The 16,089-nt window shown below is 51.4% G+C and overlaps 4 protein-coding genes across 5 annotated transcripts; 2 read left to right on the forward strand and 2 right to left on the reverse strand.

The window, feature by feature from the left end:
* Nucleotides 1-316: 316 nt before the first annotated feature.
* Nucleotides 317-4,015, forward strand: CENATAC (centrosomal AT-AC splicing factor). Its single transcript, XM_048968398.1, has 9 exons — nt 317-649; nt 734-899; nt 984-1,046; nt 1,192-1,256; nt 1,904-2,009; nt 2,367-2,397; nt 2,806-2,895; nt 2,996-3,128; nt 3,588-4,015. Exons 1-9 carry the CDS (start codon nt 366-368, stop codon nt 3,631-3,633), a joined length of 984 nt encoding a protein of 327 aa, XP_048824355.1. The 5' UTR covers nt 317-365; the 3' UTR covers nt 3,634-4,015.
* A 466-nt stretch (nt 4,016-4,481) lies between these two features.
* On the reverse strand, nt 4,482-6,235 carry RPS25 (ribosomal protein S25). The gene is made up of 5 exons (XM_048968408.1): nt 6,141-6,235; nt 5,948-6,043; nt 5,461-5,644; nt 4,927-5,025; nt 4,482-4,547 (listed from the first exon to the last, which is right to left on the reverse strand). Exons 1-4 carry the CDS (start codon nt 6,141-6,143, stop codon nt 4,931-4,933), a joined length of 378 nt encoding a protein of 125 aa, XP_048824365.1. The 5' UTR covers nt 6,144-6,235; the 3' UTR covers nt 4,482-4,547; nt 4,927-4,930.
* Nucleotides 6,236-6,247: 12 nt separating this feature from the next.
* On the forward strand, nt 6,248-8,027 carry TRAPPC4 (trafficking protein particle complex subunit 4). Its single transcript, XM_048968401.1, has 5 exons — nt 6,248-6,467; nt 6,534-6,708; nt 6,789-6,892; nt 6,968-7,094; nt 7,559-8,027. Exons 1-5 carry the CDS (start codon nt 6,293-6,295, stop codon nt 7,635-7,637), a joined length of 660 nt encoding a protein of 219 aa, XP_048824358.1. The 5' UTR covers nt 6,248-6,292; the 3' UTR covers nt 7,638-8,027.
* A 125-nt stretch (nt 8,028-8,152) lies between these two features.
* Nucleotides 8,153-15,863, reverse strand: SLC37A4 (solute carrier family 37 member 4). 2 transcript variants are annotated; one of them, XM_048968392.1, is made up of 9 exons: nt 15,643-15,863; nt 15,324-15,556; nt 14,227-14,470; nt 12,973-13,131; nt 12,556-12,641; nt 11,685-11,798; nt 11,043-11,108; nt 9,909-10,047; nt 8,153-9,632 (listed from the first exon to the last, which is right to left on the reverse strand). In XM_048968392.1, the coding sequence occupies exons 1-9, from the start codon at nt 15,788-15,790 to the stop codon at nt 9,466-9,468; spliced, it is 1,356 nt and encodes a 451-aa protein (XP_048824349.1). In that variant the 5' UTR covers nt 15,791-15,863; the 3' UTR covers nt 8,153-9,465. The 2 variants fall into 2 exon arrangements, with proteins under 2 accessions (XP_048824349.1, XP_048824350.1); XM_048968393.1 differs by lacking the exon at nt 11,043-11,108 and having other exon boundaries at nt 15,643-15,862.
* Between the last annotated feature and the right edge of the window lie 226 nt (nt 15,864-16,089).

The following is a 16,089-nucleotide window of genomic DNA, read 5'->3' on the forward strand; positions in this document are numbered from 1 at the left end:
CATGCTGCCCTCTGCTTTAGAGCCACACAGGATGAAGGGCAGCACGCTGCGTCCACATGCAAGGCGATTTTCTGTTAGGAAGACTGAAATTAGGCACGGGTTGCCCAGAGAGGCGGTGGTGCCCCGTCCCTGCAGACAGCCAAGGTCAGGCTGGACGGGGCTGTGAGCACTGCTGAGCTGTGGGTGTCCCTGTGCGCTGCAGGGAGCGGCACCAGGCGGCCTTCCAGCTCCTTCCCACTCCCATGGTCGTACAACTCTCTGCCGCCAGGGGGAGCCCTAAAGCGATGGGAGGAGCCTCGTTAAGCCCCGCGAACGCGGCTGTGGGCGGGGTTGAACCGAGGCTCCTCCCGCGGCGCTCAGCGGCCATGGCGGTGTATCGCTGCTCGCTGTGCCGCCGCACGTTCTTCACCGGCCGCCGCCATCTGTACAGCACCACGCACCGGCGGCGGCTGCAGGAGGCGCTGGGTCGCTTGGAGGAGGAGGTGGCGGCGGCGCGGGCGGCGCTGGACGGCGCTGCGGTGCGGCTCTACGACCCGGCGGAGCACGAGCGGCGCGTGTGGTGTCTGTGCTGCGGACGAGGCGTGCGGAGGGACGGGAGGAGCGGAGCGTTGGCTCTGCCCCACGCCGGGCTCCTGCAGCACCTGGCCGGGTAGGAGCGGGCGGTGGGCTCGATACCAGTCGTGACCGCGGTGCCGGCCGTGACCGCCGTCCCTCCGCGCTCCTTCCGTCCCAGGGCTGAACACCGACAGGAGACGGTGCGGTTCTGGAGGGAGAACCGCGCGGATGCGGCGCTGCGGGAGCGGTTCGTGGTGCCGGCTGAGGAATACGAGCGGTTCGCGGCGGCGTTGCGGAAGGCGGTGGGAGCGCACGAGGAGCGTGAGGAGGAAAACATCCGGCAGGTGAGGGATACGGAACCCCCGCAAACAGCCCTCCGTCCTCCGCTCGTTAAGGGACCGCCCCTCAGCGCCGCTCTGTCCCCGCAGATGGCGGCCCGCATCCGGGAGGCGGAACGGAGGCAGCGGGACACCGTGCGGGCGGCCCTCGAGGTTGGTGCCGCGGAGCTGAGCCGTATCCAGCGCTGCTGCGCCGAGCGACGGGGGTTGGACGGGAAGGGAGGGGGCGGGGGGGGGGGGGTTGGCGGGCATCGCTGAGTACCAGAAATCTCGTTGCTTTTTCCTGAATCGAACTCAGCCTCCAACAGAGACAGAGCGTTGTGTTGGACCTGCCGGCTGCAGCTCCGCCGTGGGATCTGCCCGGTAAGAGCCGTTTCCCCACCCCAATCCCGGGCCTCAGCATCCTCCGTTCATTCACGTCCTTAACCAACTTTTACCTGAAGTACAGCAGGCAACAAATGCCCAGGCAAATTGTTCTCCCCTCCACAAAGAAGTATGTAATCAGCCACCATCATAAAAATGCACTGTGTGTACTCATTGTGGCCTTCCAGTACAGTATATAAGTAAATACAGTATATACTTCCAGGCAGTATATAAACAGGAGGGGGAATTTTACATGGGGATGTAAACGTTACATGTACACTATTTACATGGGGATGGTTTTAAATTAAGACAGGGGAGGTTTAGGTTGGATATCAGGAGGAAGTTTTTCACCCAGAGGGTGGTGAGGCACTGGCAAAGGTTGCCCAAGGAGGCTGTGGATGCCCCATCCCTGCAGGCATTCAAGGCCAGGCTGGATGTGGCTCTGGGCAGCCTGGGCTGCTGGTTGGCGACCTGCACACAGCAGGGGGTTGGGACTGGATGAGCGCTGTGCTCCTTTTCAACTCAGGCCATTCTATGATACACCAAGACCAATTCTCCTTTTTTTCTTATCCCAAAACTCACTGAACACCACTTCAGTGCTGTTTCAGGCTCATCTCTCAGCCTGCTTTGTGGTTCCTGTGTTCCAGGGACATCTCTGGTTGTGCTGAGCTGCCCGGCCCAAGCGCGATGCAGACAGGACCAGATTTAAGCTGGATGGAATCAGGCCAGGCTTTGACCTTCATTGGCCACCAGGTGGGAGCACAATGTTGTTAATGAATTCAATTTAAGTAGCTACAAATTACATGTTACAAAACAAAACTAGGGGTTACAGTCACCCCAGTGAACCTCGTGCTGAAAAAGGCATCTTTGCAGTCAAGCAATGAGCTGAGATTTACACTGGGTCGCACTTACATTGAAGCAAACTTTGTTTAAAATGTGTTTTAAGAGAGCTCTCCTTAGAGACAGGAGAACAGTTGCCCTTTCTGTAGCAGAACTGGAAGGGAATTTCTCAGATGTTCCTTGTGTGCAGCACTCGTGGTGTCACCCCCTGGTCACAGAGGCACTTAAAAGCATTACTTGTTAATTACTGTTTTATCTTCCCCTTAACAGGAAACAGAAGGGAAAGGAAATGTTCATACAGGTAATCTTGCTTGCTTCTCGGCTACTTTTCCAGCTACCCCAAAAACACGGGTTGCAAGAGGGGTAACTTACAGCAGTTTTGTTCTGGTTATAGCATACCCAAAGGTGCTGACTCTTGTGCTGCAATACTGATGTGCTAATAATAATAATAATGCTAATATAGAACACTTTCATATTGTGCTGCTGCTGTGCAAAGTATCTGGCTTTAGGTGTGATTTGGCCTTGGCCTTAACCAAGGGAGGCCAGAAGCCTTTTTTTGCAAGCCTTATTTACAGAACATAAACTTGACTTTTTCTTTACTGCTTACTTTACAAGGTGCAGGTACAGGGGAAGAGGGAATATTCCCTCTCTCAGGCTGAGCCGTTAATTTTACTGCAGTGATTGAATGCATTTTCCCTGTGTCTTCCAGGAGCAAAACCTCCCTGGCTAACAGATGAAGATGAGGAGGATGGAAGCAAACAACAAATTGGACCTTCATATGAGGAATTTCTCAAGCAAAGTAAGCAGCTTGTATACACGTACCTTTAAATACACTCCAGTACTGCACTGAAGAATCAAAAGGAACTTGACTGAAAAATTCTCCCCAAATTGCCTTTTAGAGGAGAAGCAGAAGCTCAAAAAGCTCCCAGCAGAGCGTGTTGGTGCCAATTTTGACCATACCTCCCAGACAGGGGACAGTTGGCTTCCTTCCTTCGGCCGGGTTTGGAATCATGGCAGGAGGTGGCAGTCCAGGTGAGCCTGAATAGCACAGGACACCGAGCTGAGTGGTGCAGCAGACACAACAGCAGGAAGGGAACCATCCAGAGGGACCTGGACGGGCTCAGAAAGTGGGCACGTGAGAACATGATGAGGTTCAGCAAGGCCAGGTGCTGCTCCTGCCAACAAGAAGGCCAACAGTCCTCTGGGCTGCAGAATCAGAGGGGTGGCAGCAGGGAGAGGAGATGGAGGGGGCTGTGCCCCTCTGCTCTGCCCCTGGAAGGCCCCACCTGCAGTGCTCTGTGCCTTCCAACCCCATCAGCCATTCTATGATGGCTATCAAGCAGCTGAAGCATGATTCACTGAAATAACTGAACAAATTGAGGGGAGCTCCTGCTGTAAATTATCACATGTAGCACTATTTTATGAGATGAGGCAGTTTTCATTACCTCTTTATAAAGGTTATTGAATGCTGACATCTGTGCTCTCTTTCAGACATCAGTTTAGAGCCGAATCAGGAGGAAAGAAGAAAAAAAGGTGATCAGAAGAACACAGAACAACCCAGGCTCTGGTCTCTGTGAAAAGGTGGACTAGAGATAGCTGTACCTCCTGTACTCGTGTGTATATGTACACATCTAGACGCATTCAGTCTCTTGAAAGGTCATATTAGTATAGAAGTGATGAGTTGAGCACCGTTACTGAAATGGGAAGGGGAAGCTGCAACAGATTCTATATACAATGGATCCAGGCATTGATTTCTGAAGTCACAGACAACACAAAGCCAGATCCTGCCAGCAGGGACAGTCCCTTGCCCAGACAGTGCCTTCACAGGCAGAAATTCCACCTTACACAGCATGTCTTGCCCCTGTGCTACGTTGCATTTCAGCATAGTATCTCCTTAAATAAACTTATTTAAAAATCCAGTTCTGCCTCCCATGAAGGGTAACTAATTAACCTTCAGCAGGAGAAAGGAAGGCTCAGATTTTTTTTGTATCCCTCTAAACAATGCTCTTTCGCTTTAAGTCTGTTATCTCCATTTACCCTGCCCTGATCAATCTTGTTTCCTTGCAAAGAACCAAAGGGGCATGGCTGGTTAGAAGAAGTTGGAACAAATAATCAAAATCTCCTACCCTATGCAAGGAAGAGGCTTCTGTTTTCCTCTTACTAAAACTGAATGTGTCTCACATCAACCGTAGCAGCTACTGCTGTTAAGCATTCTTTTATCATGGGAAACTTTATGCTGCATTTGCAGTGCTTTATAAAACCAAAAAAAGAGAAAACCTGTCAAGAAGTGGCTGATGTAACAAGCTAAACCCCAATTTATACCAGAATCTACCCTGAGTAACACATGAATAATGAAACATACACATTTTTGAAAAAGAAGGGAAGTAATTATTTCAATAATTTTATTGTATGCATCTGTATAAGACGTTGCTGAGGAGGTTGCTGGAGAACCTGCAAATCAAGAAGTCCCAAATCAGACCAGCAGCTCAAAGCAAATTACTGGGAGTCTCTGCTTAAACAAGGGCAATCAGTCACAGCATGCTTTGGCAGCAAGGATGCATGATCTACAGCCCACAGTGGTGGGAGAGATGCTGCTGCCTTCCCCATCCAAAGGGCAATGCAGACAAAACAGCAAATTCTTCTAATCCCAAGGGCTGATGTTTCCAGAAATTCCACGTTAAGAGTGCAAGTAACAGCCTCTGAACAGACTGGAGAAGTGACCAACCCCGAGCAACATGGAATCACTCATCACATGCTTCCTGCTGCTGCATGCAGCTGTTTGCTAGCCCTGGATGTGGTGAAACCCAGTACACAAACACTGCTGTCTCACCTTCCTAAGCGTCCTCCCCTGCAGCAGGAGCATCTCCACCTTTTGTGTTTCTGGTGTAGATCACTTGGGCTCGGTGCTTCGACACCAGTTTGATCAAACCTGTGAAAGAGGTGGTTTGAGTGCACATCTACTGCATGATACCAGGGATGTTGTGCTGTCATTTTAATGCAGTGAGCTAAAAGATGTCCAACAGCAAATACCCCTAGGGTTCATGATACTTAACGTTACAGATTAAAGACTGTTTCCACAGAAAGAATGGAATCGGTGTTAGCAGGGATAATGACTGAGCATACACACACACGAAGGCTTTTGTTCAAGACCAGGAGGGGCTGCGTTAGAACCTATTTTAACAGCATTTTCTTAGCACAGCATTACTACTAAATGCATCTGAGCCTTCGAAATACAGATGAGGGCAGAGGCTTTTGAAAACATGCCAAATTGTGTATTTCAGGTGCAGCATATAATGCTGTAAAGTAGTGGTAAAAATCCTCAATTCCAGCAGCCTAGTGTTCTTCCAGAGTTTTGAAGGCTTACCTTTACCAAGCAGTTCCTGCAGAGCAGCCCTGGCCAGAGAGCCTCGAATCTTCAGTCTCTCTGAGACCACCGCTGGCGTGATGAGTTTGTAGTTGGGCACCTCTTTGCACAGCTTGTCGTAGGTGGCCTTGTCAAATAGCACAAGGTTGTTCAACTTGTCTCTCACTTTCCCCTTGGACCACTTCTACTCAGAAAGGGAGAAACCAACCATTAATCCATCTTCTAAGCAATCTCTAAAGACTGGCCTCGGTCTTTCTGCACGTCCTACGCACCACCCTCAGCTGGCTCCGTCTCACCCCTCAAACAGAACAAACGAGGCACATAGGAGCAAAGCACGGGGTTACTCGGACTGAACGCTGCTCTCTGCGATTCTCCGCTCATACAGCGGCTCCCACAGCCCGACGGTACCCACAGCGCGCAGCCAGAGCCCGGCTCGGGCCGTGTGTGGGTAAGGCCGACGGCTCCTCTCTCCCCCGCGGGCTCCCACCTTTTTCTTGGCCTTTCCACCCGACTTGTTGACCGGATCCTTGTCCTTCTTGGCGGACTTGCCGGCGTCCTTCTTCTTCTTATCATCTTTGGGCGGCTGCGAGACGGGAGAAGGGACGGAACGATGAGAGAAGGCGCCGGCGCCCCGCCGCTCGCTCCAACCCCCCGCCGCCCGCACCCGGCCCCGCGCTCACCATGCTGCGGCTGCTGCTGCTCCCAAGATGTCCGCTGAGAAAGGAAGCTCCGCACGCGCGGCAGCCGGAAGACCCCGCGGGGGAGGGCGGGTGCCGTGACGTCACTTCCGCCGGCAGACGCGACGACGTCACTTCCGCGGGCGGGCGGCGCCATGGCGATCTTCAGCGTGTACGTGGTGAACAAGGCGGGCGGCCTCATCTACCAGCTGGATCACTACGCGCCGCGCAGCGACACCGAGAAGACGTTCAGCTTCCCGCTGGACCTGGTCCTGCGCCCGCGCGACGAACGCGTCGTTGTGGCCTTCGGGCAGCGCGACGGCATCCGCGGTGCGCGCCGGGCGTGGGGGGTGCCGGGCCGCGCCGGGCCCCGCTGACGCCGCGCTGTCCCCGCAGTTGGCCACGCCGTGCTCGCCATCAACGGCGCCGAGGTCAACGGGCGCCTGACGGCCGACGGCAAGGATGTGCTGGAGTTCCTGAGCAACCCCGCCAACTACCCCGTGTCCATCCGCTTCGGCCGCCACCGCCTCTCCTCCAACGAGAAGCTGATGTTGGCCTCCATGTTCCACTCGTGAGCCGGGAGCGGCGGGGCCGGGGTGGGGAGGGGGATGGGGGCGGCGGGGCCGGGGGCTCAGGGCCGTTTCCTTGCAGGCTGTTCGCTATCGGCTCGCAGCTCTCCCCGGAGGTGGGCAGCTCAGGCATCGAGATGCTGGAGACCGACACCTTCAAGCTGCACTGCTTCCAGACGCTGACAGGTACTGCCTGGCCTGCTCTGCTCTGCAGGGCTGCCAGGGGCTCAGCCCTCCTCATGCTCCTCTTTGTGGTTCCAGGGATTAAATTTGTGGTGCTCGCTGACCCCAGGCAGGCAGGGATAGATGCTCTGCTCCGCAAGATCTACGAGATTTACTCTGACTTTGCTCTGAAGAATCCTTTCTACTCTCTGGAGATGCCCATCAGGTAAAGGAGAAGCCTACTAGTAAGAAAGCAGCCTCACCCTGCTCTGCTTTGTGCCTGTGCAGTAACAAGTGCTGGCACAGCCCAGATACGGAGATGACAGAAGAGGGAAAACAGTGACTGCTGCAGGTATGCAGGGGAGTTGGACCACGTGATCTTTAGAAGTCCCTTCCAACTCATTTCTGATTCTACATGGCAGTGCTTCTTCTAGTGCTGCGCTACTAAAGAAATGGGAGTTGCTTCTCCTTGGTGTGATCCGTGCAGTCCTAATATAGTGTTAAAGCCCATATGAGAAGCTTTCTTCTTAGCTGACAGCCAGTCCAAGGTTGACAGTAGTCAGATTGCTCTCTCTTAAGTTACAGAATCTCTCCTCAAAGGATGCACAGCCAGGCACTGTAGAGGTGCTGTCTGCCTTGGCCTTTCTATAAGTAAAGCCATCCATCCTCTTCTGATTTTCTCAATTTCAGATGTGAATTGTTTGATCAGAACTTGAAGCTTGCTTTGGAAGCGGCTGAGAAAGCTGGACCATTTGGACCTGGATCATAGAAAATGAGCTGCCTGTTGCGTGGTCTCCTCTCCATGAAGAGCAGGGCCTTTTTCTTCCCTGGCAGCTGTGTCCCAGAGCTCTCTTCACCACAGCAGAGACCTCATAGTCTGAAAACATGTTTCCTATCTCCCAGGATACTGCGTTCTGCTCCTCTCATGTAAAATTGACCTTAAACAGATTTATTACTGCTCTTTACTTCTGGGCTACAGAAGCTTTTTCTGGTTTTGCAGCTCCTAGACCTGTGAGTGAACAGTGGAAGACACAGTGTAGCTCTACTGCAATTGTTTCCTTTCACGACTGTATATAAGAATTTTTTCTGTATAGCTCTAATTTATAATTTTACAAAGGGTTTCTGTGTAGAAATAATAAACATTCCTTAGAGAGGTGGATGTTGTTGTTTTCTGTCTTGTTTTCTCTTGGGAAGGCCTATTTACACCATTACCACCTCACCAGGAAAAGGGGTTTTGGACAGTTCTGCTTTCACCAATCTCCTCAAGACAACCAGAACCCTAAAGACACTGCTCCAGTTTTATTTCACAGATAGTACAAGATATAATTAAGTACAAAATGTCCTTTACTTCCATTATTTTAATTAAGGCTGACCATCTGCTCTTGCAACCAAGCTGCTCAGTTAAGTACCTGTGATTCCTCAGGAGTTGAACTCTCCTCTTCCAGGATCCAAAAGCAATAAATCCCTCTGGGGAAAGCGTGAGGATATTCAACAAAACCATGACCAGAAACCTGAGTCCAGTTATTGCCAAGAGTGTTGGGTTAGAGTGAGCAGTGCTGCCCACAGTCAGCAGTAGCCCTGCTCAGGTTTTCTCTGAGACAGACCAGAGCTGTAAGAAATGCAGTTTGGGGCTGAAAACATTCTAGATCATACATCTTTTAATGACAAAATGCAACCCAATGCTAGAAATACTAGCTTACATAAAACCTAGCTGCAGAAGATGTGTGCCCGAGGCAACTGCTGTTGCGATACCTGCTCTCAGCTATCCTAGCTGCTCTGCAGTGTGCGCTGCGAGCCGAGCTGGCAGCAGCTGCCTACCTTGCAAATCATTAACATCATAAACAGGAGTCACACTGGGCACAATCAGTTAACAGAAGGAGCTTCTGTAAATGCTTTTCCCTGAAGTGCTGAGAGTTTTCTTGGAAACCTGCCTATATCTAAGTGGCTGTGGAGAGCCACCTCACAGCACATCAATGTTCTGCTTGTCCAGAACATAACGCTGCTCTATAAAAACCAATCCAGGGTAAAGCTAAAGCAGCACTGCTCTCAAATCAGTTGTGGAGCTGTACCGTAATAATCATTATTCACTGTTCTGTCAGAGGTCAAGGGCAGAGATAGCAGGGAGCTCTGGCCTAAGTCAACTACGACAGCTGCATTTACAGCAGCTGCAAGAGATGAATGAACGCAGCAAAGGTGCAAGTCAGTGCTCCTAACAACGAGGTCAAATGACAGTTAATGGCCGAGAACAACAACAAGGACAAAATGAAATGTGACAGCACCTGAAGCCAGTTATTTCACAGCACTTTTAGCTTAGTACCTCAGGCTGTGAGACCCGCTTGCTTTACCAATAGTGCTGTAAAAAGGAGGTACAGTAAAATCACTGCACGTGTAAACTAGCTGAATTATCACATCTCAAGGGAAAAAGCCATTGGTAGCAGGAACTTTGCGTCTTCAGGCACGTGAAAATGAATGAGAAATTGAGATTTTTATCTAGGTTGCAGCAACAGGTAAACTCACTCTTAGGCCAGTTAAATAAAAAACAAGTATCATTCATTCGTGTCAGTGCAGGAGCATCCTTTTCACCAAGCAGTTTATCCTCAGTCAGCTTTCCTGGGAATCCGCCCCATCTTGGTGCGGATGTTCCTCAGTAAGAAGAAAGCCACAGTGCTCACAGCACAGGTGATTTCAGCCACCCAGAAGGCTGTGGCCCAGCTGTAGTGCTTGGCAATGGTACTGAAGGGCAGTCCAGCCAGAAATCCCCCAACTGTAACGAAAACAAACAGAAAGCTAGCAACACTTGAACTTCTCACTTTCACCTGGCGATTCTGCTTTCTAACTTTTTGTTTTAGGTATTGTTTGAGCTTAAAGCACGTGACAAAAACCTGTCACATACACCAGAAAATGGCTCTGGGACTTCCAGCTCACATGTCTGCTTGTTAGATGTCTTCCTGTGATCATTAACTTGGCACTGAGGAGTCATGCCATACCTCACCAACAACACGAGTCAGTTTCTGGGTAGGGGGAAATGGACATTACTCACCATTGGCCATCAGAGCCACAATGGCATGGGAGGTGCCACAGAGGTTGGCAGGGGCACTTTCGTTGGCTATAACCCCAAACAGGGCGATGGGCCCATATGAGGAAAACCCAAACACAGCTCCCAAAGTCAGGATCCACAGCTGTCAAAACAAACAAGATCTTTGTGTTTTGCCACTGCCAAGTCAGCAGCTACATAGGTGCACAGTACGAGGAAGAGGCTTAGACATTTTCTGGCTGGCATTGATTCCTTAATCTGCAGACAGAAGAGCTCAAGCCTGAGACAACAACCCAGCTGCATCTCCTACACACCAGTCAGCAAGGGCGAGCTTCCCACTGTCCTGCAGGTCAGCCCCTAAGCTGTGTGCACACAACATGCCCCATTCTGTAAGGAAGAACCAGAACATAGATGGGCATGGGCCTGTGAAATGACAGAGAACTGCAACTCAGATCATCTCTAAAAATGATTCCAGGGACACCTGACTAAAAAAGCCATTCTCAGTTCAGATGCAAGCAATGGATCAGATAGGGATAAAGACTAGCTAATAACTTTGCTGTCACTAAACAGAAACAACAGTAGCAAAACAGCAACAAAAGCTCAACATTTTCAGTTCGGTGTTAGCATACACAGAAACATTCTGAAGCAGCTCTTTCTAATTGCTTATGGAAAGACAACAAAGGGTAAGTAACTGTCCAGCCTCCAGATCACAGCATGCCTTATGAACAATAAACACTGTTTCAAGATGCTCAGGAGGGAGTAAGCACCATGGTATTTCCCAGGTGGGGAACAGAAGAAACAGGAAAGAACTTGCCAAAGTTACACAGAAGAACACCTGCAGGAGAAGGATCATTCCTTCTGAGCACACTCAAACCCCCTTAAGTAACTAAATTTCACCCCATGAGCAAATATCCTCAGAACTTCTTATATGAAACTTGAGAGTTCTGGATTCAGACTTTTTGCAGTCAGTTAGTGTTATCAAATGGTTGTAAGAAAAGGTTTCTTTTACGAAACTTACAGTAATCTTCTGAATGCCCTGGTTCTAAGGTCTGTAGTGCTAACCAACCTTGCAGGATTGGAAAAAAGCAGATCAGTGAAAGCAGAAACAGGCAGAGGGAGAAAGAAATGCAAGGCAGAAACCTCGTGTTCTTTTAGGCCTGTAAGATCAGCTAGAGGTTGGAAGGCTACAGTCCAGAAGTGATTTTCCTGAAGAAGAAAAGAGCAAGATGGAGAAAATATACATTTCAGTTATTTAGCAATCAGTGTCAGATTCAAGCCAGGTCTATGCTTAGAAAAAACTGCCACCTATCTTTAATGCTGAGAATCATTGAACACGACAGACACCTACTGCAAAACATCAACACATCCATCATTTCATTGCTAGGCAGCATCCTGCACCTAGGACTACAGACTCGGGTCAGTTTTCACACTGAAGCTTCAAAGCTGCATTTATCAAAGGCTGCACCAAACTCCTTGCTGATCAGCTGTCAGCAGAAGTGCCCTACATTTCTCTGCATGGGCAGCTCTTCTCATAGCATAACATAATGACGTTACATTGACAAAAATTGCCTGAAGTTACACTCCACCAAAAGGAATTTTTACATTTTCTCTTGGTTTACACCTCTCCTCCATCGCCACCAATGGAACCGTTTTCACTTGGTCAGCCTTCAAACACAACACCTAACCCTGCCATCCCACTGCGTTTGCGTGGCTCCCCTTAAGGCACCCCTCCCACCCCTACCCTGCACTTAACTGCTGCCCAACTGCTTGAGCATGGATTACCTTGGGAGAGTTGCCTGTGACTGTTACCCGGAAGAGGAACATGGAGACACACATCCCTGCCATCATGGAAAGGAGCAGCGCGTGCCGAGGGTTCCCGTAGTTTGACAGACCGACCTGTGACACAGCCAGGAAAAACAAGGGTGAGAGCCTGCAAGGATTCCTTCCAGCTTTTTATTCATAGTGACGAATGCCATCCTCACAGCCCTGTCAGAAACATGAGTGGTGCATCAGAAGCACAGCTTTTAGCAAGACTTCTGGCTTCCTTTGAAGAAGAACCCGGTGAGTTGGGTTTTAGTTGTCTTCTGCTGGAAAAAAAATTAATTATCAACAACCACATCGCATCTCTTTCAACGTGGAAATTCGGAAAGCACAAAGCAGAACTGGGAATGGGCCTATCTATTTCTTGCAGCTGTGTCCTGCAGAGGCAGGACACCAGCCTGACTGCACCCAGTTAGCACCTCTGTTACGCTGCTGAGATGGGCTGCGTGCCTCCAAACTACCTCTGTGTGAAGGGAAAGAGAGGGGTTAAACCAGGAATGGTCTGGCTTTTAGGAGTCCCATTTCAAAGCAGGGTCATTTAGACACAGCTGCATCCAGAAGAGCTTGGGAAGGAAGAAGGAAACATGAAACTGAGAATTTTCTAGCACAAAGCAGCTGTGCTCTGCCTACACGTCCTGGGCATCCTGAATCTCCAGAACAACATAAATGTGTGCACAAGGAAAGTGTAGGTCTGTGTGCACCGATGCAGGTATTACAGGAAGAAAATAATATACCCTTAAGCACTCCCCAAAGAAGCCACAAACAAAATTCAGAAGCAGCTCACATTGAAGCCGTGCTAGCACACAGCTAGCATGCACACCTGCATACTTACTTTTGCTACTGCTCTGTCAGAAAGGTATCCAGCAGCAATGCTTCCCACCAGGCCCCCGATCTCCAAGGCACTCATGTAGGAACTACCTAGATCAGAGCCAAGGAAACAACAGTCCGTCAGCTGTGGTTGATGTGCTTTAGGCCAAGCTCAGTGCTGCCAGTTTACTGCAAGCTCCGAGCAGCACTGCTGGATGAGATCCTCCAGCTGTGCAGGAACACCACAGTCTGCCAGGAGGGCACAGAACAGCACCGAGGCACTCAGCACATGCAGTAACTGTGTCAGGAACTTATTTCCATACCTGTGTGCATCAAAGCAGCCAGGTGTGTCTGGGTTCTCTTGCTGTTCCCAGCTGAGCTCTCTGAACACCTCTCAAACACACACACACATAACATCCAAAAGCGCGGCTTTGCATCTTACCCACAAGCATGGATTGTCCCCTCTCCTGGATCAGGAAGAGCTGTCCCCAGTCAGTACAGCAGGTTTTCACACCAAACACCACCAGGTAGCCTGTAGAGAGCACCCAAAGGTATGGCGAGAGGAGCAGCTCTGCCAAAGTGCTGTTGTCACTGGGGGAACCTATAAGAAAGATCAGGATCAGTGTTACTCCTGCTTGAGCACTGCCACAGAACCACAGCAACTCAGGGGCAGCACGAAAAGCTGTCAGAAGAGCATTTCTGCATAAGGACACCCTCACAGGGAAGATATTCATCCAGAGACGCTGACTTTCAGGTTGTACCTTGGTCTTTGCATCAGTCACACCCTGCAGACGTGTTCTCCCCAAAGAACACCCCAAGGAAGCAACACTGCTTTCTTACACTAAGAGAGGCAGTCCAGCAGCACATGCATCACAGGACAGTGCAAGTGATAGATGAGTTTCCACTAGCCTTTAAAATTCAGCAGCAAACCTATGTTGCAATTCTCCTCTACCTCTTCTGCTTTCAGAGAAGCATCACACTCAGTACTTTGAACAAACATTTACTAACCAGATGTCCTAGTTAGAACAGAAAACACTGAGCAGAGTCCACCACAAGGCAGGGGTCAGGAGAACTGTGGAGGGGTGAGGGGAGAGCTGCCTGTCCTCTGCAACAGGGGAGAAAAGCTTAAGGAGCCATTTCCTGCTGCTGCACTTTTTCCTCTCCATTACCCCCTGGAAGGCTCTGCTCACAATCCATAAAAAAACAAGGTCCCGTGAAAGCAGGGTGGTATTCAGTATGAGGAAATAATATGGACTGGGGGATAAAACAACAACATTCATGGGCTGGTGGACTGAGGAACAGAACTGCAGTGATGGCCAGGCCCTCCCTCTGCATGTCGCTTCCACAGCCTCAGAAATATCAGCCCCCACCTGCATGTAGCTTGGTGTATGATTTTTATGTGTGCGTGTGTTTCAGCTATAAGTCATATTATTTCATATACATACCTATAAAATAAAGCACACACACATATATATACATATATGTATGATTTTAAAGTAAAACACAACAGCTTGGCACTTAGCAGAATAAAGCTGCTGAAAGCATTCCCTTAAACGTATCCTCCTGAGCAGCAGTTTCAGGAAGAAGAAAGGACTGAGAGCTCTGCCCACTGAGGGTGACACATCTGTACCTGAACACACAGAAGGCACAGCAGCATCTCACACGCTGCTCACTTACAGCTGAATCTATCGCTCACCTTTCTTCCCTTTCTTGGTTCCTTGGTCAATGTTGGGCAGCCCAACATCCGCTGGCTCATTTTTAATCAGGACAAGGCAAACAAAAGAGACAATCACGCAGATGAAGCCAGAGAAGGACAAAGTCATGCGCCAGTCGTAGTTCAGAGACACGAGAGCAGCCACAATGGGGCCTAAGCCTCCAGCCAAGTTCATGCTTGTAGACAGGATTGCCCACCAAGTCCCAAACTGGGAAGGCTCAAACCACTGTGCAACAACAAGAAAAATGGTGTAAGGGATGTGAAAGAAGAATGCAGTGTTGTACCTGAAAAACCTCAATATAACTCCAGTCTGAGTGTTCTGGGCAACCCGAGTACAGCTCTACAAGCCCAGTTGAAGTGGGAGCCTCTCCTCTCGATCTGGGTCATGTAGGAAGCTCCAAATGTTAAGCCAGTGTCAGTCACAGGAGCTTGACAGGTGTTTGTACCGTGAGCCAGCTCAGGACTATTTCCATTTACAGACGATGAAACTGAGCCATGGGATGGGAAAGGCAAATCTGTGAGCGTGCAGTTCTGTGTACTCACTGGGTAGGAGCTGCTCCTCCTGGAAACGCTGGCACTGCACTGTGAGCAGTAAGGGGAGAGCGGGGGGATCTTTAGGACTCGCTGCCGCGTTAAGATCCACGCTAACACAAGGAAGAACTTCACTGTCAGAGTGATGGAGCCCTGGAACAGGCTGCCCGGAGAGCTGGGGGAGTCTCCTAGACCCGAGATACTGAAGACCCATCTGGAAGCCCACCTGGGCACCTGCCGGTCGGGGGGTGGGCGATCTTCGGAGATTCCCTCCCAACCCCAGCAATTCTGTGATCAAGCACCGGGCTTAACCATCAGCTCCTCACTGAAAGGTGCGCTCGGAGCCATTCGGCTGTCGGCGACACGAGAAAGGCTGCAAGCTCCGCTCGCGAACGCCTTCAGAACGCGCGGCGCGGATGGCTCGCAGAGCTCACAGCGGCTCACAGCTCGCTCCGACGGCTCCCCTCCGCCCGGCTGCTCCGCTCGGAGCCGGACGCCGCGGCCGCTCGCCCCGTTTCCCGCAGCGCTTTTGGATCCCGAACGCTCACCTTCCGCAGCACCTTCCCGCACGGCGGCCAGCCCAGCCCCTGCGCCAGCCCGTTCAGGAACCACAGCGCGGCGAAGGCGCCGACGGAGCCGCTCCACGAGAACAGCACGTTGACGATCCCGACGAGCAGCAGCCCGGCGGCGAACAGCCAGCGCGCGGACAGCCGGTCAGACAGCACGCCGCTCACGAACTTGCTGACGGCGTACGCGGCGGACTGGCTGCTGGTGATCAGACCTGCGGCGGCGCGGCGCGGTGTCAGCGCGGTGTCGGCGCGGTGCTCCCGCAGCCCAGCCCGCAGCTCCCTGCCCGGCCGCACTCACCCAGGTCGTCTTTGTCCAGCGGCACCTCGGCCATGACGGCGGGCATGACAAACGAGAAGGTTTTGCGGTTGAAGTAGTACAGCGTGTACCCGACGAACATGGCTGTGAAGATGACCGCCCGGTACCGCCCGTACCCGCCGACCGCCATCGCGCCGCGCTCCCAGATACGCCGAGCGGAGCGGAGGAACCAGCAGCGCCGAGCCCTGCCAAGAACCGGCGGCCGCGAGCAACCCCGGCCGCCCTGCCTAGCGCGGAAGTCCCGCCCCCCTCCGCCTTTCCCATTGGACGCCGCTCCCCGCGCCCCGCCCCCGCTCCGTTCCGCCGCGCGCGGCATCCCGCGCCGCCGAAGGTCGCTGTGTGGCTCCGCTCCGCCGCGCGGAACTGCCGCCAGCTTCTAATTCTCAAAGCAAACAGGACTTATGTTTTTTTCCTTAAAGAGACGGGCGG

The sequence above is a fragment of the Lagopus muta genome, chromosome 22 (assembly GCF_023343835.1).
Source record: "Lagopus muta isolate bLagMut1 chromosome 22, bLagMut1 primary, whole genome shotgun sequence".
NCBI classification, from domain to species: domain Eukaryota; kingdom Metazoa; phylum Chordata; class Aves; order Galliformes; family Phasianidae; genus Lagopus; species Lagopus muta.

Bases quoted from the DNA above. Each gene is read 5' to 3' on its own strand.
- TRAPPC4 (XM_048968401.1), top strand. From the start codon at position 6,293: ATGGCGATCTTCAGCGTGTACGTGGTGAACAAGGCGGGCGGCCTCATC. The intron at 6,709-6,788 runs GTGAGCCGGGAG...GTTTCCTTGCAG, and splicing joins TTGGCCTCCATGTTCCACTC to GCTGTTCGCTATCGGCTCGC. The intron at 6,893-6,967 runs GTACTGCCTGGC...TTGTGGTTCCAG, and splicing joins CTGCTTCCAGACGCTGACAG to GGATTAAATTTGTGGTGCTC.
- CENATAC (XM_048968398.1), top strand. From the start codon at position 366: ATGGCGGTGTATCGCTGCTCGCTGTGCCGCCGCACGTTCTTCACCGGC. The intron at 2,010-2,366 runs GTGGGAGCACAA...TCCCCTTAACAG, and splicing joins TGACCTTCATTGGCCACCAG to GAAACAGAAGGGAAAGGAAA. The intron at 3,129-3,587 runs GTGAGCCTGAAT...GCTCTCTTTCAG, and splicing joins GGCAGGAGGTGGCAGTCCAG to ACATCAGTTTAGAGCCGAAT.
- SLC37A4 (XM_048968392.1), bottom strand. From the start codon at position 15,790: ATGGCGGTCGGCGGGTACGGGCGGTACCGGGCGGTCATCTTCACAGCC. The intron at 12,642-12,972 runs GTAAGATGCAAA...GCTCTGATCTAG, and splicing joins GGGACAATCCATGCTTGTGG to GTAGTTCCTACATGAGTGCC. The intron at 11,799-12,555 runs GTAAGTATGCAG...GCTGTGTCACAG, and splicing joins CTGACAGAGCAGTAGCAAAA to GTCGGTCTGTCAAACTACGG.
- RPS25 (XM_048968408.1), bottom strand. The intron at 5,645-5,947 runs GTGGGAGCCCGC...CTTTCTGAGTAG, and splicing joins GTGGAAAGGCCAAGAAAAAG to AAGTGGTCCAAGGGGAAAGT. The intron at 5,026-5,460 runs GTAAGCCTTCAA...CCTCTTTCACAG, and splicing joins GCAGGAACTGCTTGGTAAAG to GTTTGATCAAACTGGTGTCG.